This window comes from Leptodactylus fuscus, chromosome 3 (genome assembly GCF_031893055.1).
Source record: "Leptodactylus fuscus isolate aLepFus1 chromosome 3, aLepFus1.hap2, whole genome shotgun sequence".
Classification (NCBI taxonomy): Eukaryota; Metazoa; Chordata; class Amphibia; order Anura; family Leptodactylidae; genus Leptodactylus; species Leptodactylus fuscus.
In genome coordinates, this window is record NC_134267.1 from 46906159 (window position 1) to 46928696 (window position 22538).

General features: G+C 40.7%; 1 protein-coding gene across 1 annotated transcript in view; it reads right to left on the reverse strand.

Moving 5' to 3' along the window:
* MTHFD1L (methylenetetrahydrofolate dehydrogenase (NADP+ dependent) 1 like) overlaps positions 1 to 22538 on the reverse strand; it is a 128796-nt gene that overhangs the window by 85689 nt on the left and 20569 nt on the right. The window contains exons 9-17 of the mRNA XM_075267508.1: positions 21166 to 21239; positions 20987 to 21084; positions 17563 to 17736; positions 15051 to 15187; positions 12306 to 12352; positions 9783 to 9890; positions 9630 to 9704; positions 2269 to 2371; positions 955 to 1031 (exon numbers count right to left, since the gene is read on the reverse strand). Of these exons, the coding sequence (XP_075123609.1) occupies positions 955 to 1031; positions 2269 to 2371; positions 9630 to 9704; positions 9783 to 9890; positions 12306 to 12352; positions 15051 to 15187; positions 17563 to 17736; positions 20987 to 21084; positions 21166 to 21239 (893 nt within the window). The remainder of the gene's footprint in view (positions 1 to 954; positions 1032 to 2268; positions 2372 to 9629; positions 9705 to 9782; positions 9891 to 12305; positions 12353 to 15050; positions 15188 to 17562; positions 17737 to 20986; positions 21085 to 21165; positions 21240 to 22538) is intronic.

Genomic DNA, 22538 nt, shown 5'->3' on the forward strand with positions numbered 1-22538 from the left:
AGCAGGTGTCCTACTCCACGGAGTAACGCGCTGCTCATTCATTTACGTGTCAGAGTGAGGCGCTTCAAAACAGATCCCATTGACTTCAATGGGTGCTGGCTTATGCGCGCTACACATTTAACTCAATGGGAGGCTTTTTTACCTATTGCTTTCAATGTGATACGCACGTATGCCGGCACCCATTGAAGTCAATGGGATCTGTTTTGAAGCACCTCACTCTGACACGTGTTTACGTGTCAGAATGAGCGGCGCGTTACTCTGTGGGAACGGAGCCTTATTCTGTCTGTCTTCTAGGACCACAGTTTTTGCAGGTAGATTTAGCTTTAGATACTGACTCTCATTCACATGACTAGAAGAATTGGAAGGCGTATTTTATGTGCATTTTGAGGCAGATTCAAAATCCACCTGCAAAAAAAATCTGAACATATCCCAAGTTCTCCCTGTATAAGGTCACACTGTAAACCCCTACAGAGTGGGTGACAGAGGAAGGGAAAAACCATGAAGAACATACCACACCATCACCCCTATAGGCTCAGAATAGTCTGGTCCCAGAGGCTAGACACAGTATATATTTTGTGGGTGGCACTATGACCTTATAAACTTTTCCAACAACTAGATCAAATGTAAAAGAGAGTAAAGCAAGTGCTTTAGGATAAAATGAAAAGTTTAACGCACCCCTGAGGACTGAAGAATCCATCCTCAGGAAATTTGGGTTAAAATAAATTTTACCACATTTTATATTCTTTCAAGTTAGGGAAGTAACGTAAACAAGACTTTACTTCTAATTATAATGTGAAGACTACACATCATTCTTGAGGTCATGCATAAAAAACAACAGAAACCACACACACAAAAATGGACAGCTAAAATTAAATTTACTTGCACCACAGAAATGTGTCAACAAACTACATTCACAAGACATTCCTAAAAACACTTGGGATTGCACAGTCTTACCTGGCGTGCACATCCTTTCTCAGTACTTGCTTGTCCAACAGTGATTCTTCTAAGAAATCGATCGTTTGTGTCCAGCACTGTGGATAAGATAAGACATTAGCCAGTCTTTTTTCAGAAAGACAAGTCCAAACACGGTCTAACACTGTCAGAACGGATTTAGGGGCCGACAAATCCTCTTTCGTTTAACACACCTTGATATAACAGCACATCATGACTCGCCATGCATTAAAGGGGAATTTACATGCTTTTAAAGAGGACCTTTCACCGATTTGGGCACAGGCAGTTCTATATACTGTTGGAAAGCCAACAGTGCGCTGAATTCAGCGCACTGTCGGCTTTCCCGATCTGTGCCCCGGGTAAAGAGCTTTCGGTCCCAGTACCGTAGCTCTTTACAGTCAGAAGGGCGTTCCTGACAGTCAGTCAGGTACGTCCTTCTCCACAGCACAGCCAATCGCGCTGTACAGTGTGAGCGGGGAGGAACGCCCCCTCCCTCTGCTCACAGTGCTTGTCCATAGACGAGTATTATCAGGAGGGGAGGGGGCGTTCCTCCCCGCTCAAACAGTACAGCGCTATAGGCGCTGCTGTGGAGAAGGACATACCTGACTGACCGTCAGGAACGCCCTTCTGACTGTAAAGCGCTACGGGACCGAAAGCTCTTTACCCAGGGCACAGATCAGGAAAGCCGACAGTGCGCTGAATTCAGCGCACTGTTGGCTTTTCAGCAGTATATAGAACTGCCTGTGCCCAAATCGGTGAAAGGTCCTCTTTAAAGGGGTGTTCCTGAATTTTTATATTGATGGTCGGTGCTTAGGATAAGGCCCCAGTAATATTAGATTGGGAGTCCAACTACCTGTACCCTCATTGATCAGCTGAATGAAGGTGCTGCGGTTCTCTACAGAGTGCTGTGACCTCTTCACTGTATACCAGGCATAAGTGCTACACATATGGAATAGGTAAAGTGTTGTTCATCTTAGTACATATTTGGTCCAGTTACGGGTTGGGGCCACTCATTGCTTGTGTGGTCGATAAAGTTGCTTTATGGTTTTTAATGGTCTGTCCTTATACACAATAAAGATTGTTATATTTATAGAGAATGTGACTTTGCTCTGGTTCAAGAGTACACCACTCCTGGAGTTGGAATCATTTTAGTGGTGCCCAATCTTAATAGATTTAGCAGTTTTGCTTAGTAAAGCTGCTCAGTCCTATTCATTTGAATGAGACTGAGCTGCAGAAGGATCATGTAATATATGTTATGCCAGAGTATTGATTATCAGCTGATCGGACTGTCCAAATGATACATCCAGGCAATCTTACCTCGCTGCCAGGTAATTGTAGAAGGGTCAATGTCCAAGCGTACAAATCTGCTGCTTTCTTCTGTGGTCAATGACGCAGGGTCGGTCTTCTCAATTCCTAATCTCTAAATGGAAAATAAAATATTAGATGAAATAAGATAAAAGTAAAAAGTTTTAATAAATAAAATTCTAGACACTTGTTTTCTGGCATTTTGGTAACTGGTGGACCTCAACAACAACACCCAGTACACATGCCAAGAACCATGTTGAACAGTCTAACATGGGCCAGCAGGGTAAGAGGGAGTTTAAACAAAATTAAAGTCAACTCAAGGAGGGGGAAGCACATTGAGTGTACAGTACTCCTCTGTGAACGATGCATCAGAGTCCTATAAATATAGCAAAGTGTCATCAGTATAAAAACTAAGTCTCCTGCGTGCTACCCCATACCAAAGCCCGCACATCTAAAGAGCACCATAACCGTTGTGCAAGTGGTTCAATGGCTAGGGCATATAAAAAAAGAGGGCTGGGACACCAAAGAAAACAAATGCGAATGGAGTCTGTTCACTACAGATGAGACTCTCTGATTGTAATACAACAACTGCACCCATCATATGAATTCCGCAGGAACCTGCAGCATCCTAGGACCATGAAGAGAAACCATGTCCCTTGACCCACACCCTTCATACTCTGCCCAAGTGTTCATGTACAGCAAAGGTTGCAGGCAGTGGGTCTGTCAGGCATGAAACAGTTTTGATCTTGGTGAGCAATGGAGTGGAAAACCCGACGGATATTGTTACAGCGGGCCTTTGGCAGGATCTTAACATCCACTTACAATGACAATATAGGTCTATAGGATTCAGATCCTTGGGTCAGTTAGGATATAACTACAATATAGGCCTTAGTCACAGAAGTGGGCAAACGTGTGGCCTCATGCCTCCATGAACAGTTTAAAGAGGAGCGGAGTCAAGTCATCCAAATAGCATTTCTAATGTCCCCCAGGAAGCCCATTGGTTCCCAAATGCTTTGTGGTTTGCAACAGCATTCACAGCAGCAATAAATTTCCTCTACCAAACTTGGGGGTGGCCAACATTGTTCCATTTTCATTGGAGAAGGTTGGCAATATGAGTCTCGGGGGTCCATCTGGAAAGTAGTGGAATATCAGAGAATGTAAAATTCCCTGAAGGTCTCCTGTGGAGATTTCCCCACTGGTCCCTAATTTCCATCTTCACTGGAGGTGCAGAGTCAACTTTAGCCAAGTGGGCCAGGAGAGGGCCACTGTCCTTGCCACGTTCATGGAAACTTTGTCAAACAAAGAACTAGTGCATTTCCATAAGACTGAATGAGGAGGTCCTCTAAATAGGAGACGGTGTGGACTCTCTGTTCATTCAGGGAGAGCCACAAAGTGAACCCTGCACCATCTATTTCCATGGTCCTTCATTCTTTGATGTAGCTTGCGTAGGCGAACTGTATCTTAAGAGCCAGTGTGTTCCATAACACTACAACTTGTCCACCATATCAGCATTCTTGCATCCTGGAACCAAACTGTAGCAGAGGAAGTGATATTACCTAGAGGGACCACTATGGGACATTATACTGTGTGCAGAGGCCAACGTGGGACATTATTATTAAAGAGGTTGTCCAGAAACTGGTTCAAAATAATTTTTTCCTGTTTTTCTCCTCAAAAAACAAGGTGTGCTTTAACATCAGGTGTGTATAATAAAGTAAAAAATATGGTAAATGGTGGAGGCCAGTGCATCTTCACAGTTCAGCCGAAAACAACCTATCCCGCTTACTGTATACACTTAAAGGGGTTTTCCAGGCAGAAATTTATTTTTTAAAGAAAGGTCTGTTAGTGCTAGTAATGGGTTAATAAGTACACCTATATACCTTTAGCAGTGTGTGGAGTGATTTCTTGGTCTCTCTGGTTACTGTTGGTATTTGTTTACTTTGTGTAGCTTTCTTCTGTGCAGGTTCCTGTGTAGCTGCTACACTAGTTCCCTCTCACTCAGTCCCCCCTCCCTGTCTCCCTAGCTATTCTGCCCATTACTAGCAGAGAAGAAGGGAGGAGCCATTCGCAGACACAGGAAGGCTGGTAAATATTGATGGGGAAGGGGGTGAGTAAAGGTGACGTTTTGTTTCAGAAGTGGTGAAATGGAACATCACCGGATTATAGGGAATATATATATATTTATTTTAATAGACAGAAATTAGAAGTTAGGTGGGGGAAGAGGGACTTAACTTTAGGGGTTAATTCTTAGTTTATCCTGGATATACCCTGCTGGACTGAAAAACAGGAAACAAATACACCATAGACTTTAATACGATGGCACGCCAAAGTTTGACACAGAATATTAAGTCTCATATAATTCAACAAAGACTACGATTAAGGTATTGGAAAAGAAAAGCCCTAGTGTATTTCTAGTATTCCCAAGTCTCCCAAGTTCACTAGGTAAGATCAACAAATCACTGCACAGTTCATTGAAGGAGATAGAAGGACTCACTAACATACCGCACACATGGAGACAGTTTTAGACTGCGCCAGCAGTATTTTTGCTATGGATTAAAAAAATGTGGTACTTCAGAAAGAAAGCATCAACATCCAACTTGGTGGTGATTAATATTTCTCTCACTAGAAAAATCTTACTAATGTATTGAGACCCTGCTTATTTAACGCATTCCATATGTAAAATATTAGACCTCCAGAAAATCAAAGTCTTGTATTTCCATTATTTAAAAAGACATATGGTTTGGATAATAGCAAAATAACCAACCAGAAATGGAAGGAACATGCTGTAAGATTCTGAACAGTATGCCAAGATGTCGGTGTATTGTGGAAATATTTTTATGTTCTCATGGTTTTGGCTAAAGACGGACATGTATGCACCAATATTACAAGAGAAAACCATTTATCAAGGAAATGTGCACAATAATAATTTCTCATTACGACTGGAGGTTAATCTTGATACGATGTAAAAAAATAAAAATAAATATAATAATAAATAATAAAAAAATTATGTATTCTAAATATACAGATGTAGGAGAGTTAACCTGAACTTCTGCAAAAGGTTAAAAGGGTATTTCCATCTCAAGGATCATATGCCCACTTCTAGGTTAAAGGGGTTTTCCCATCTCACTGTTTGAGAAGTTTGCCTGCTGTCTCTTCTTCTCACTTCCTGTATTCCCCCCCCCTCCCCTCGCTGAACGGGGCACTGAGGTATCACAATACTTATGCCGGTCAGATAATATGCACATGCTTGTAGAGAATGGACTCTGTGTTATCTATGTGTTTACATAGAGAGACAGCAAACTGCAATTGGCTGAACTGATTGTCAGAGCTGAGTGACGTCACTTGTCCTATCTCACACGTCCGTGGTCATGGAAATGCTGTTTACTCAATGGGAGGAATAAGTTCACATAGCAGGCAAACAAAGCAGCATTTCTAAAGCAATAGATTTAGGAAAAGTCTTGAATTTACATAAGCTACCAGTATACATAGGATCCTTCAGATGCTAACTGAAGTGCTTTACTAAATACATACATTGCTTTATCCATCTTGCTCTTATGTAGGTATGATGACAGTCTCCTTTCCTGGGCTCACAAATTATCTTCTCTCCCTGTTTCTGCATACTGCATTTAGTTTTGAGCCCTGATGATTGCTAGATACGTTTATTGAGCAGCTCTCTGCATGTAAACCCAGAGAACTGCACCATTTACATCAAACAGGAGCTCTGTGCAAAAATAAGATAGAAGGACTCACTAACATACCACACTTGGAGACAGTTTTAGAATGCACCAGCAGCATTTTTACTACCAAAACTAGGAAGTGGAGGATAACGGATACAGAAGGACTGAAATCCCTAGAAGAGAAAACCCCTTGAGGCTGAAGCCCCACATTGCAGAAATGCAGCTTTTTTTGTTGCAGATTTTGTTGTGTTTTTTTGAGCCAAAACCAGGAGTGGATTGAGTAGAAGGGAGAAGGAGAAGAAATTCCCTCTCGTTTTGTAGGCACTCTTGGCTTTGGCTCAAAAAAAAAACAAAAAAAACAAACAAACTGTAAAATAACCTTTGTTTCCACAATGTTGAGCCTCAGCCTTAAACAGCTGAAGACGCTGCTCCCCGCCCTGGGGTGTCCGTGGTAAACCCTGGGGACCAGACAGCTGACTGTTTGTGAGCGGCCAGCTTTAAAACACATTCATTTGAATGGATTTTCAATGGTGACCGCCCGTGAGCCAGTCAGTTTTTTTTTTTTTTCAGACACAAAGTCCTCCATGTAGGATTTTGTGTCCACGGAAAAAAAAAAAACCGGACACCAGGCGGAGAGGCTGAAAACACTCATGGGCGGTCACCTTTGAAAACCCAATCAAGTGAATGTGTTTTAAAGCTGGCCGCTCGCAAACAGTCTGCTGTCCGGTTTCCCCGGGGTTTACCAAGGACACCCTGGGGCGGACAGCTGAGGCAGTGTGAATGCCGCTTTAGCACAGAAGACAACAAAAAAAAAAAATTTAAAAAAAAATTAAAATGAAAAGTCATTGGCCACTGGCTTTTTTTTTGTTATTTTCTCTAAGATATCACGTGGCAGCAGATTAACCAATTGCAGAAGATCTGGTTAATGTCCACGTCATATATATATATATATATATATATATATATATATATATATATATATATATATAGTCACAATATAATTTATTTATACAAGTGGCAGTATACACATGAACGTTAAATGGAAGGGTAATATAGTCTATATTTATGTACTCCATGAAATTATTATTACATACCCTGTTCGAATGTGTTCTGTGTCACATTATCCCTTTGGTTATCTTACGTGATATATGTGAGCACAAACGCGAGGAATTGTTTTTGTCTGAGTTTTTATGTCCATTATATTTAATATATCTTTTTTTTGGATGGATTTATAGAAAAATAGATCTATTCTTATTATTATTGGAGTCATTGCTTCAGAATTGTAGACTATCCTTATTGTAGGTGTTGTCATTGGATAGTGGTGAGAGATTTCCATGTCATTTTAGAGGTACTTGTGTAGGTGTATAGTGATTACCATACTGTGACTATAACAAGCTGTGCACCTTTGTGATCATCACATGACAATGGACTGATTTTTATCCACTTGAGGGTAACAGAATAAATGACAGCAACTCTATTGATTCTATATTGTCTAATAAAAGTTATACAGTTTTCCAAACAATAACGTTTGCCTCTTAATACTGGTCTGGAACTGGACAATCCATTTAACTATTTATTCATGAAAGTTGCTTTTTAATTGGCGGTACACTTAAAATGAGTGACCTAAATTTATAGAACTGAAAATGTAGCAGCACATCCACAGTTAATGCTGCAGCAGTTTGTGCTCCAGAGCTGGTTTAGACCGGGGCCCCCCACGTGGTGCAAACGCCACGATTTGCCCACGGTGGAAAAAATTGTGCCGTTTTACAGTCAGAGTGAAGTGGATGGTATTCTAGCGATTCCCATGCCCAATTTGAAGTAAAAACTGTAGCATGAACATGCGACAATTTCCAAAACTGGCAAAACGGATTTGGAAATCACAACATGTCAATTATACCTAAAGAAGTGTATACTTTTGTTCAGAATAGGCAAGATTAAATAGTTTGCCACTTTCTAGCCAAAACAGACATGAAAATCTAGGAAAGCCAGCAGTCTTAGAAATCCAAGATCACTGTGACTATTCTTTTACTCTTACTACAGCTTCCAAAGTGAAATGGCTAAAATCCATTGGTTGAATCAACTAACAATTTATTATTATTATCATCATCATCATCATCATCACTACTTATTATCTTACCAGTCCGTCATATAAACACAATATCAGAATTAGAAGTAACGCATTACAAAACGAAGATGCATATTGACTACTAAAATATACATTTCTTACAATCATTTCTCACAAACAAAGTTACTGAGGTCATTGTACTGAAATAATTGAAACCAGACCACAAAATAATTTGCTTTCTGGGTCCCTGGTTGAGTCTGACTGTCATTTAGCGTGCAACACACCCATGTCTTATTTTAAAAGACAGAATCCCACGTGAATTCTTGCTCAGAATCCATATGTTAATAACTGGGACACTGCCATCTAGTGGCCTCATGCACAGCCTTTTGCTGCTTAGGAAGTCAATCCATTCCTTTTACCAAACGGTGCAGTCTTTGGCCAACTAAGTCTCCGTTGCCACGGCGTAACGCGCCGCTCATTTAGACACATAAACACGTGTCAAAGCGAGGTGCTTCAAAACAGATCCCATTGATTTCAATGGGTGCCGGCTTAAGCGCGCTACACATTGAAATCAATGGGAGGCTTTATAACCCATTGATTTCAATGGGTAGCGCGCGTAAGCCGAAGGGATCTGTTTTGAAGCGCCTCACTCAGACACGTGTCTAAATGAGCAATGCTCTACCAATAAACACGTTTGGTTGATTGGCATTGGACTTGAGTGAAGCTTCTTCTTTATCTGTAAATGAGCGGCGCATTACTCCGTGGGAACGGAGCCTAAACGGCAAAGAAAAAAAATTATTCTACTGCAGAAACTTGTGTGCAAAGAATGACAAAGCTGGGGGGGGGCCACACGGTGGCTCAGTGGTTAGCACTGCAGCCTTGCAGCGCTGGAGTCCTGGTGTTCAAATCCCACCAAGGGCATAAAACCATCTGCAAGGAGTTTGTATGTTCTCCCCGTGTTTGCATGGATTTCCATCCCATATTCCAAAAAAAGACATACTGATAGGGAAAAATGTACATTGTGAGCTCTATGTGGGGCTCACAATCTACATTTAAAAAAAAAAAAAAAAAAAAAAAAATGAATGACAAAGCTGAAAGTTCTGCGTGGCGTAAACCACGGCATTGGACAGTCTCTGCAATGCGGATGGGATTCTAGTAAAAGGATGTCCACAATGGAAATGTCACATTTTGGGAAATCGCAGCATGTCAATTATACCTAAGGAAATGCTGGAGGTTTCCGTATAGGTATAATTGAAACAAGAGTTTTCCATTGCAGACTTTCTGTGAAATGCACCGCAGGAAAAACCACAATGCGTTTCAGCTGCGGTTTTTCCTGCAGCACTTTTTGGCTGTGGCTCGCTACATGGAGTCTTAGCCTTAAATAAGTCTACCATCTTCTCCAAGAAAGCTCAACTACAACCACTGGTAGGATGAGAGTTGATCCTCCCAGGATAAACAGACACTTGTACACACCGTGGCAAAACATTTTGCTCCTGACCCAGTGGATGCGAAATCTTCATAATTGGGGCAAACAGTGGGTCAACCCGTAATAGTGACAGTATCATGCTGATGATAATGCATTATGCACATTCAAGAAACTTCATGGTATCCTCTATAACACTGCAATAACTTACCTTCAACCGAGCAATTTGGATTGGAGAAAACTTCCTTACTCCATTGATGGATGGAACAAGACGATTATATAAGGCCTGAAAAACAGTAGAAAGCTCTTTAGTCTAGCCCATACCCCGGAGAAGGTCCCATCACCCACAGTAAGTAATAGTCACCTTGTCTGACTGAGTACTTTCATGCAGCATTCTTGCATCTATGGCAGCCGCCAGCAAATTATTGGCTGCTGTGATGGCATGGATGTCACCGGTTAAGTGCAAGTTAAACTGCAAAACAGAAAGAACATAAAAAGGTCTAAATTTTATGGAACAGGCAAGACCCCCTGACAACTTCGAGTCATTTTACACCAATATTTTAACCTTATTCTTTTTGGTGCTTCCAGTAGAAGTAGGTGGGTAAAAATTTAAGTAGTTCCATATGTAAGACCACAGATAAAAGGAGAATCCAGTAATTTATGAGCTTGAGATGTACATTGTGGAATAATTTAGTAAAATGAGTTGTGGTTACTGCAGCGATGATGTATGTGCATATCTTACATGATTGCTACAATCAATCACTACCCTCAGGTGTCTCGTGGCCTATACTACCGAGACCAGTGATACTGCAGCAGACATGAGTGTACGGCACCTTCTTGCTGCGATCTTGTTAGCATAGCCTGGCAGGATAGACCAGAGCATCATTGCTGTGGGTTACAGAGGTTGTCCAGGATAAAAATAAATTTTTAAATTAGGCCAGGGGAAGAAATAACACCCCCCCCCCCCCCAAGAAAAAACAAAACAAAACAAAAAACAAAACACCACAACCATACTTCCTCCCAGCATGGTCCGAATCTTTTGCCAGAAGTACTCGCCAGCCCTTTCCTTAAGACTGTGATTGGCCTCAGTGCTGACATGTGGTGGGGTCTTCCACCAGGATTGGGCCGTGATGGGAGGCACCACAGAGTAGGTTTTTTACAGCTTTCTCAGCCTTTAAATGCATGAAGATTCTTGTTGAAGAACAGAAGTTCTTTTACTTTAACGTGGCGGTTTTGGAGGCCGCAGCTTGTCCACTGCGCATATTTTTCTACAATGTGTGGATGGGATTTGCTGGAATCCCATTCACTTTGCAGGGACTGTAAAATGCCACGGTTTTTGCTGCGTCGTTTATGCCACGGCTACATCAAAGCATTTATACAAATATGTGGTCCAGCCTTAAAATCCACTATGTACCAAAATCTTGATGGAAAATACTAATGTGATCCAACCAAAGGGAGCATAAGGAAAGGAAAATGTAGAATCTCTAGCAAGATGCATCAAATGTATCACAGATGCAATGACTGACAAAGTTTATGGAGTCTAAATTTTGGACAGCATTAATAGATCTGCCCCAGCATTTCACTATAATGAGGTCCAGAAAAAGAGAGTGAACCTGAGGCATTTTGTTTGACATAAATCTACTGTATGACATAGGCCCATTACACAAGGCTGTGTTAGGGCTGAGAAAAACTGTCCAGCTAAACTGACAAGCTGAGAACCTTGCTCGCCTAAGTAAATCCAGCTGACAGATTTTTTAGTTTGGACATTTCAATGCTAATGTATTTACTTAGCCATTCTCTCCTTAAAGGGGTATTCCCATGTACATAATTATATCTATATTTGTAGATAATTAAAAGTTAAACATTTTTGCAAATATAAGTAATTAAAAATTCTGCAGAGTTTTAAAGATTTTCTCTAACTATCTTAGCGATGACAGTTTGTTGTCTTGATCGGTTGCCAATAGATACGACCACCAATGCAGAAACTTTCTATGTTCTGGGACTTGTCAGGAACCCAGCTATGATTTCCTTATTGTAGCCGGGTTATCAGGCAGGGACACTACATGTACCAGAAGATATCTTGACCACAATAAAGACATCATGGCTGATTTTCTGACCTTCGAGAGGTCCTGCATTCATGGTCGTATCCACTGGCAACCGATCAACACAACAGACTGTGACCACAAGATATTTAGAGAAAATCTTTAAAACTCTGCAAAATATAAAATATAATTATTTATATTTGCAAAAATGTTCAACTTTTAATTACCTACAAATTTAAAAATAATTATGTACATGGGAATACCCCTTTAAATGCACATTTTGATTAAACATTTCATTTCATGGGGTCATCATTTATATGGGCCTCCCACTAGAAAATGAAGAAAATGTATTTAGTCAATAGGAGTCTTACTCTGGAGAAAAGGAACTAAATGTTATCTACCCAAGGTATATGAAAAGAGAAACGTGCAATTGGAAAACAAAAAGAATAAAAAAATATATATGTACTTTGAATAAAAAGTTTTTTACTGTAATGAATTAATTTGTAATTGGTGTAATTAATTACACCAATAGTGTGTGTGTGTGTGTGGGGGGGGGGACACTGGATGGAAAAAAAAAAAAAAAAAGGAATATATATATATATATATATATATATATATATATATATATATATATATATATATATATATATATATATATATATATATATTCATTCTGAGAGTAGCATCAAGTATATGGAACTCCCACTATAAAATGTATTTTTAGCCAACATGAGTGCTTTACTCAAGCACAAAGAAAATAAATAAATGGAGAAGTCGCCGACCCATGGTATATGTAAAGATGAACTTGTGGTTGCAAAAACACTTAATATTGTTTCAGCCCATACCTCTTCCATAGGAATGACCTGAGCATATCCACCTCCTGCCGCTCCACCTAGAAGATGAAGGGTCACTTATGAGAACACTATTGCAGCCAATATCATTAACCCCTACAAGTCAGAATTCTGAAATGTCATTTCTTACAAGGCAAAAAGGCTATTTACAATGTCAAGAGGAATAGAGGAATGACCATCTGTGCTTTGGGATGTAGAAGTCACCCTAAATTTCCAATGTGGCTGTAAATCGACATGTTAACGCTTGTCAGAGTGGCTTAAAGCACTTTATTAGATGAATGACTTTTGGGCAGGATGTGGAAGATACAGTATATGCTATTTATAGAGACAGACATTTGTTTCTCATGGCACTAGAACATTAGGGGACTGCGGGGGTCTGAAGCAGTTGTACAGCAACACTCAGAAGAGCGCCGACCATACACACGAAAACTGGGTCAAGTAACTGGTTTCTACTTATAATACTCACTAAATCTGAACATAAAATGCATTCAAAAGCCCTCCTGAAGCAAACTTCCCCCACCCCCACACACTGTTTTCTCCTTGTAAAGATCTAACTTAGGGCTCGTTCACATCAGCACCCGGTCTCTGTTCTGCAGGTTTCCGTTTCTTGCACAAAACAGAGGCAGGAGACGGAAACCTGCAGGATTCTTTCATGCCCATTCATTTGAATGGGTTTGAAAGATGTCCGGCTGTGAGCGTTTTATGCTCTCCACCGCGAAACCGTTTTTTTAAAATCTGACACAGAGTCGGACATGCAGTACTCTGTGTCCGATTTAAAATTAAAAAAAAAAAACATTTTTGCGGCGGAGAACATAAAACGCTCACCGCCGCTCGTGGCCGGACCCGCTCTGACAGGTTTCCGTCTTCTGCATGCAGAAGACAGAAACCACAGAATGGAGACCCGAATGCTAGTGTGAACCTAGCGTAATATAGGAAGTTTTAGGGCTAGTTCACAACGGGGGCGACATGACCTTTCTTCAGGCGGATTTCGCCTGAGGAAAGCAATAGAAGTGAATGGGAGTCGAAAAACACCTAGCTTTTTTTTTTTTTTTTACACAGTCCATTCACTTTAGGGGAGGGGAAAACCACCTGGCATTTTCTGCAGCAGTTTTTACCAAAAACTGCTCCAGAAAAGGCTCCAAAAAACACCTCGAGGTCAAAAAACCGCTTCCTAATTAGGAAGCGTTTTTTTTCAGGACCAAAATAAGCCAGGCGGTTTTTACGTGTGAACTATTATAGGCAATGCCCCTCTCACTGCTATTAGTCAAACGTTATGGGAGTCTACAAACAGAATTGTCATTATTAAAGAGGGGTGGTCCAGTTTCAGCAAGTAAATATTGTTTGTATAATGAAAATTTATATAATTTCCCAATATGCTTACTGTATCAATTATTCACAGTGGTCATGTGATGGACACACAGGTGCACGGCTCGTTACTAGACAGAGCTCAGACAACTGTACTGCAACTGTAACAAGCTGTGCACCTGTGTGTCCATCACATGACCATGGGTGGAATTTTACAATTTTATCCACTGGAAGAAACAAAGAACATCAAAAGACATTTCAAAGGTGAGGGGACCAAGGCGTAGACATCCCAGCTATCCCCACAGCCCCTACTGGAACCATCATAGCTCCTATCAATTTCTCACTCAACAGTTTGCAAGGTTCTGTAATGGTTCACACATTAGGTGCCAATAGGTGGAACTAGAGAGTTTCCTTCCTTTTGTAAGAACAGTAATTCGCCTTTATTAGGTTGCATTCACACGTAGATTTTTGGTCAGGAATTAGAATTTTTCCTAAGAACACCTCACCATAGAACTATACGGTGAGGTGTTTTTTGGAAGAGGAATTTGAGTCAGTTTCCTGACCAAAAAACTCAGTGTGAACGTAGCATTATTGAGGGAGTTTAGAAGTGTTCCTGAACAGTATAGATTTTTTTTTTTATATTTAAATATGCTTTGCCGCTTCACTAAACGCTGCTTAAATGTAAGAAACTTTGCAGTATATATTGTCAGCGAAACCTGCCTCCAGCTCCTCTTGTTAGGTTATTTCGCTGCACCCCTTCCCTCTGTTAAATAGTTTCACTGTGAAAATCTCTGCTTTGCCTTGAGACAGACTGGAGGTCACAGGAAATGGAGTCTATGGAGGAGGAGCAGGACGCGAGGACCTACCCTGTTTCCCCGAAAATAAGACAGTGTCTTATATTAAATTCTCTTCCGAAATATATAACCTGTTTTACTTTCGGGGATGTCTTATGCAGTGGCTGGAGTGGCGGACAATCGGCAGTTATGCCGATGCTTCCTTAGCGGAGCACCGGCATGACTGTCGGTTGTAGGTGGTCCAGGAGGTGAAGGGGGGGGGGGCATGTCTTATTGTCGGGAAAACAGGGTAAGCCAAAAAACTTTACCCCCATTAGTACGTATAGTCTGTAGTTTTTGGCCTACTTCATGCCATATTGTGTCATAGACCAGAAAGAGTGTTACTCCTCATGTACACACACGGCAGCGTATCATGATGAAGATGAGCGCTAACAAGAATTACAAAATGGTACCCCAAACTATTTAAAAGCAGCAACTACTAAAAACCAATGCAAATAGATCTATTAAAATGGATGCAGTCCAATACTCTAGTATGGACATGGTCCAAACCAAAGCCCTTTAAAATCCTCTGTACTGACCAAGTGGGAACAGATGTCTTGTTTCCTCATTATCCTAAGAAAAAAAATTCCATAAAGTTTACCTTTAACTCCAAAAGTAGGTCCTTGTGAGGGCTGCCTCAGACACGCAAAGGAATTGATATTTTTATGTGCAGTCAGCGCCTGCACCAGCCCAATGGTAACTGTACTTTTTCCTTCCCCCAGGGGTGTTGGCGTTATTCTGATGTATAAAGGAAAAGCAAGACAGGAGGAGATTATTGGGGATGTAAAGAGCAACATTGCTACTGAAGTCAAGAGGCAGCAGCAAAGCAGACCTGTTCAGGCAGCACACATGGCTTGTATTCAAACAGTTCAGCGTGACACGAGAAAGAAAGGAGTTTTCATTCTGGCATAAGATCTATGAACTGCAATGAATTAAGAGGGATTTTCTTGTAACCCTAAAGCCAAACCTGCATGTTGAAATAAACTATCTGTCAAAGAGACTGGAGAGCAGGTCTGTATTTAGATGCCCTGGAATATTTTACCTTACCACAAGGCCTGGATATCTGGAAACAACTTCTCAAAGCACGGCAGTTCTTTGTACTCCATACCACTGCTATACAGAATGGACTATATAAATAACCACTAAGGTATTAGCTGCATTATGTCAGCTCCAACAGAACTATGCATAGAAATGAGACCGTACTTAAAGGTAGGCTGTCAGCTCCCAAATACCTCCCATACCAATTACTGTGCCATGAAGGGGTAGAAAATGTACCTTTGTAGCTCCAAGACAATGAAAAAAAAATGCAAAAATCATCTTTGTATGCATCTGCAAGTGCACTGGGCTGAGCCTCAGTTATCACATCTGCCGACAGACAGTCATGTGCACCAGCTCTTCTGACTGTCCCCTCCCCCCTTTAGCCATGACTGAAATTTTCAGACTGCCTGCATCAAGGCTGTCAGAAAGTCTGGAGAATTGGGGCTACCCCTGGTGTACTTCAAAGTCTGAGTTACAGATTCATAAAGCAGATTGTTCACTTGCTTCATAGGTTTATGGCCACACAGTTAAGTTTCTGCAATTATAAAAGGCCTCAGAACTGCACAGCTATTGGTTTAACCCCTCGTTCACATCTGCGTTTGGTAATCTGTTCGGGGAGTCCACATGGGGACCCCCAAACGCATTTGTAAGTGCAGTAAAAGCACACGGACCCCATAGACTATAATGGGGTCCATGTGCTTGCCCTGAGGTCTCCGCAGGGAACATGCAGACAGGAAAGTACTTTACCATATACTTTCCTGTCCACATGTTCCATGCGGAAACCTCGCGGTAAGCACACAGACCCCATTATAGTCTATGGGGTCCGGGTGCTTTCACTACACACCGCTTACAAATGTGTTCGATAGTCCGTTCAGGGGGTCCCAATACAGACTCCGTGAACGGATTACCAAACGCAGATGTGAATGAAGCATAAAGCACCATTTTGGACTTGACAGACTCCCTTTAAGAAGTGGTTATAATGTAGAAAAAGACAGTTTTTGAATACTTGCTGTGATTCTATGACAACTTCTTTATTACTACCCATTATCTATTTATAGGCTAGGTGAAAAGGGGACTGTCCACTAGGACCCCCACAATCACAGTCTCCCACTTGACCAGATTGACGGTTCCACGTTTTTTGGAGTCCAAAGTTTGTGCCATTAAATTTAGAGGACAGAATACATTATCAATGGGAACTGGACTGGGACCAAAGGATAATGAGAATTGTGATCTAATATTACACGTCTGATTGCAACAATGGGTACCGCTCCATTTAATCTGCGAGACTCCTTGAGGCTCCGCCATCTTTGTCAGACCTATAGACTTTGAATGGAGCAACAAGCATGTATGTTCAGAACCATGAATCTTTGTTCTCATTAAGGGGCTGTTCACATATTTTGATCATCAGTTTAACCAGATGGTTTTGCGGTTACAAAACACAAAAAAATATCTATATCGCTAAAAAGTCAATGTTAAATAAAAAGGGATCCGTTTTGGTAAGACAGAAAAAGTAGGTCATACCACACTTGAAAAACACACCACTCCTGATCCGTTCATCAGTTTTTATCCGCTTCTATTCATTTCTTGCATCAGATTTTGCATCCGCAAATCGGAACAGTTAAGCTGATGACCAGCTTAGGGTGAAATAAGAAGCTTCCCTGCACTGGATAAGCTCAGGTGTGCAGGGTGCCTAAAATCTCATTCCTCAACCCCTCCCTTCTTATTTCCCTGCATAACCTCTTTAGACTGAGGCCCCACGTTGAGAAAACGCAGCTTTTTATATTGTAGATTTTGCTGTGTTGTTTGAGCTAAAGCCAAGAATTGCTATAAAAGGAATGGGAAATATAAAGAAAGCTCTTCTACTTCTCCCTTATTCCCAATCCACTCCCGACTGACTCAAAAAAAAACTGCATCACATAACATTTTATAGCTTTTTGTTCTAATTTGAGGGGGAAAAGACTATTTAACTATGAGTTGCTAAGAAAATACTGCGGGAAATTATTCATTCATCAGCTTCCATAGAACAACTAGCTAAGCCTTTAAGATTATCCAGAAAACTGGAAATAAATTCTTACCCGGCAACTAAGACATATTTTCCATTTGGTTGCTCCTTTAACCTCTCCAGAAGAGACAGACGTACTTTTGCCTTTGTACGGCCATACATTTCAATTTCATCTGTAAGCAATCCTATCTCCTTGGCAAGCACATCGACAGATTTTGGATGCTGTCCTCGGGAAATCTCAATATCACTGGAAATATTAACAGATAAGCAGTCTTCAGATATTACAAGACACACACAAGACTTTACCCATACACTTGGACAAGCATAGACATTATCAAGTAGTACAATATTGGCATCTTCCTTCCTATGGTAAACAGCACTTTAAAGGAACAGTATCTGTAACTATAAAGCAGTGGTGCGCAGCCATATCTTACATCTGTCACCATACAAGTCTGTCCAACATACTGGGAAAGCTAGGAGTCTAGAAGGAATCTCTGACTTGTAGACTACAAAACTTGGATTGGTAAAGATGAAACTAGTTTAGTTGAAATACTATGAATTTCTCGGCCAGGCTGGGCGCTTCCTCAGGTAGTATTAGGCATTCTAGTTTTCAACATACCGTATATACTTGAGTATAAACCAAATTTTTCAGCCCAGTTTTTGTGCTGAAAAAGCCCCCCTCGGCTTATACTAGAGTCAGCAATTTTTTAATTTTTTTTTATTTATTTTTTTTTAGGAGGGGGGTCTATGACCAGCCACAATATTAATGTATAGAATTTCCCATAAAGTAGTGGAAAAAAAAAATAATAATTTATTAATCCCTCCTTTCCCTAGAATACATACAAAAGCAGAAAATGACTGTGAAACACAAACACATTAGGTATCCCTGTGTCTGACAGTGCCCGGTCTACTGAATATAGGGTATGTGCAGTGATCCTGTTCCGTCGGGAAGGGGTTAATAGGAGCACTGCAGATCCCCTATATTCAGCCAGACTGAATTCCAAGTGGGGGAAGAAAAAACAGTCCCTCAAGCTCAGGGAAGGGGCAGACAGACAACCAAAACACCCCCTCCCCTTCCCCAGCAACTACTGCACCCAAAAACTCCAACCATTTTAATTTTTGAAATTTTCCAGTAGCTGCTGCATTTCCCCCCTAGGCTTATACTCGAGTCAATAAGTTTTCCCAGTTTTTTGTGGTAGAATTAGGGGCCTCGGCTTATACTCGGGTCGGCTTATACTCAAGTATATACGGTATGTTGTCACAGGAGTATTTCTTGTAACATTGAAAGAAAAGGTAGCAATAGTTAAATAATTTGTTTGTTTGTTATTAGAGACATATACAATATATCCATCTATGATTCTTTGTATACTTTGTATCCCTCACACTGTGTACTGCATGTTGGCTTGACTCAAATTTCTGAAAAACGAATGTGTTCTATAAGTGAACTTTCACATTGTATCATATAAATAATACTAACATATGCAAGCACGAATAATGTCAACAGTAATAAATCAGCCTAAAACTAAAGAAACCATTAAAAGCTGGCTGAAGCATATCAGGAAATTTGCAAGGCATGAATATTTATAAAATCGTTTTAATGGACAGAGTGTACTAATTTTGAAAAGAGGAACATAGATTAACCATCGAGGTTCAAGAGAGTAGGTCTTATAGGCCATGTCCACTCTCTCAACCAAATTTTGCTTTTCTTTATTGTCTCAGTACATCTAAGCAAAAGAGTGGAAATAAAAACATTATGCCGTTCTGTTTCTACAGCTCCTATACAGCCCGTGCGCCTCCATAGTAACAGACAGCAAACCTTGTAGTACCAGATCTTTTGACGTGGCTTGTTTCATAGATAGCCCCACAATTACCGGTACTAAATGAGTTGTTTTCCATTGGTTTTAACTGGGAGGTGGCCTCAATCGTAGGGATGTAACTGGATACAGCAGGAATGTCTGTATCACGTGTTCATAGAAAAGTCACCTTTTAGAAATCCATATTCTGGCCACTTCCACTAAAATGAGTGAACTTGGTTCCCCATAGAGCCCTACACCTAAGAGGCCATCCACGTCACTTTTACATCAGTTTAACAGAAAAAAAACCATAAAACATAGATGCTAATAAATAAAAAAACTGACCCATTTTATAAAATATTGAATATTTGGCCATCCATTTGAATTCATTTTAGCCTCCATTCAAAGGATTCTATCATTAAAATAAGAGTTTTAAACTACCGTATATACACGAGTATAAGCCAAATTTTTCAGCACAGTTTTTGTGCTGAAAAAGCCCCCCTCTGCTTATACTTGAGTCAAGTCCTTTTTTTGGAAGGGGGGTCTATGACCAGCCGCAATAGTAATGTATAGAATCGCTCATAAAATAGTGAAAAAAAAAATTAAATATAATAAAAAAGTAAATAAAAGTTCTAAATCCCTCCTTTCCCTAGAATACATATAAAAGTAGAAAATGACTGTGAAACACAAACACATTAGGTATCCCTGTGTCTGACAGTGCCTGGTCTACTGAATATAGGGGATCTGCAGGGCTCCTGTTCCGTCGGGAAGGGGTTAATAGGAGCACTGCAGATACCCTATAGTCAGCCAGGCTGAATTCCAAGTGGCGGAAAAAACTCAGTCCTCAAGCTCAGGGAAGGGGCAGACAGACAACCAAAACACCCCCTCCCCTTCCCCAGCAACTACTGCACCCAAAAACTCTGATCATTTTAATTTTTGAAATTTTCCAGTAGCTGCTGCATTTCCACCCCCTAGGCTTATACTCGCGTCAATAAGTTTTCCCAGTTTTTTGTGGTAAAATTAGGGGCCTCTGCTTATATTCGGGTCGGCTTATACTCGAGTATATACGGTAATAGCATGTATAAAGGTTATTCATCTCTTACCTTTATCTTGAAAGTCCTCGATGCGGTTTATTTAAAGTTTCTACTTTATGATAATTGCGTTCAGACAGCACAGGGGGCGTGCCCTCTGTTCTAGGAGCGCAGCATTCCAGCACCGTCTTTCTTCTGCTCTATCCAGTATTCTCCTCCTCTTACACGAGACCAACGCAAAATGGCCGATTGACATGTGCAGTTGGCTGTTTCGGCAGCCATTTTGTGGAAGTCTCCTGTAAAAAGATGGGGAAAATCCTGGACGGAGCAGAAGAAAGGCACGCTGGAATGCTGCGCTTATGGCACAGAGAGCATGCCCGCTGTGCTTTCTAAGCCCAAGGGCCACACCCCCCTGTGCTTTCTGAGTGTAATTAGCATAAAGAAGAAAAGAAAAATTAAAAACCGGCGGTGCGGACCTTCAAGTTAAAGGTAAGAGATGAATAGCAGCACCTACATGATATCAGTTTAAAACTCAGAATCCCTTTAAACTGATTTGCTAAACGGATGCTAAAAACATAAAGTGAATGACCTGTTGCACTTTCCGCTAACCTCTATACAGTCAATGGACTACTTTAATTCTTGTTACAAATAATAATATTGTATAGTTGCATACCTGGGAACAGGGGAGAGAGGCTGCAACTTTAAACAATGAAGATCCCATTTTTTGTACTTCTGAACATCAAACCATCTTTTACTGCTTTTTGCAAGATTCTGAGGAAAGAAGAAACTGTAAAGACATCTGCAATCATGAGAACAGATTGGGTATAAGAATTTATTGTAATACATACGGACCTTCAGCCTCTGGGCTGCTGCCAGCGGACCCAAAACTTGGCCAGGTAACCCATCACTGCCGAGCTCAGAATCACCTGCAGAAAAGATCATGGTGTCACATGAAATGTAAAAACTAAATTTTCGGTGTTCTACAGTGTGCTTAAGGAGGACCTTTCACGTCCTCAGGCACATTCGGTTTTATATACCGCTAGAAATCCGACAGTTCACTGAATTCACAGATACGACGCAGGGCCATGACGCTAGACTGTCAGGAACGCCCTTCTGACAGTGGGGAAAGATCAGTGCCGAAATTAACGGCACTGATAACTCCAGCCCTGAGGCACAGAACAGGAAAGCCGACAGTGCGCTGAATTCAGTGTACTGTCAGCTTTCTAGTTGTATATAAAACCACAAGTGCATGAGGACATGACAGATCCTCTCTAAAGGCAATGTAACACCTACTTTTTTTTTTTTTTTTTTTTTTTTTTTTAAATCAGAGTTTTTTTTATTTTATGTTAGACTTCCAGGTTTTATTTCTGGTACATGATTAAGGGAGCAGCCATCTTGCCTGAGCCGTTAACAGCATTCAGAGATATGCTTTACTGTAGCCACAAAGGCCATAGGAACCTGAAAATTGGAGAGGAGCATTGATGTCTATGGGAGAGTATTCTAGACATGCTTGGTGACCTGTTAGTATTCACTGTCCAGAGAGGGGGAGAAAGGAGGGGAGCTGTGATATCACCTATTGTCTCCTTTCATTAAAATCATGAAAAATAATCTCTACAGAACAGGAAATGTATTACAAGGCTCAGTGGCAAGATTTCAGAAATTTTGATAGGTGGAGGTGATTATGTATACAAGTTATATGAACTTATTAAATTGCTTGACCTTTGCAGTTGGGATTTACATAACTAAATTGGGTTCCAATTCCTATTCCAATTTTGCTATAGGGCCTCATTATGACTTGTTCCAAACAAGTTTGCAGCATTAGCGAATTTACAAGGGGCCATTTTAAAAAGTAGCAAATTTTTTGTGCAAATGGGCTCAAAAAGACTCGCATATCTACATTGTGACTTTTTATATGCTAGAATTCTACAGTGCAGGGATTCATACCCCCCCCCCAACCAAAATGTAAAAAAATCTCAGCACTATCAATTTACTGTGATTAGTAGTCCACATGCGGAAAAGTTTAATTCCTGTGTGTTTAATCCCGAGTGCCCCGACTAATCATAGCGGCGATGGAATGTGAAACGCCATCACTAAGATTTCCTAGAAAATGCAACATAACCAAGAGAGGAAGGGGTACGACTGCAAGGCGAGATTAGAAGGCAGCAATTCCACTTCTCTCTTACTTCACCTACAGGTCTAATACATACATATCAAGTTATATTTGG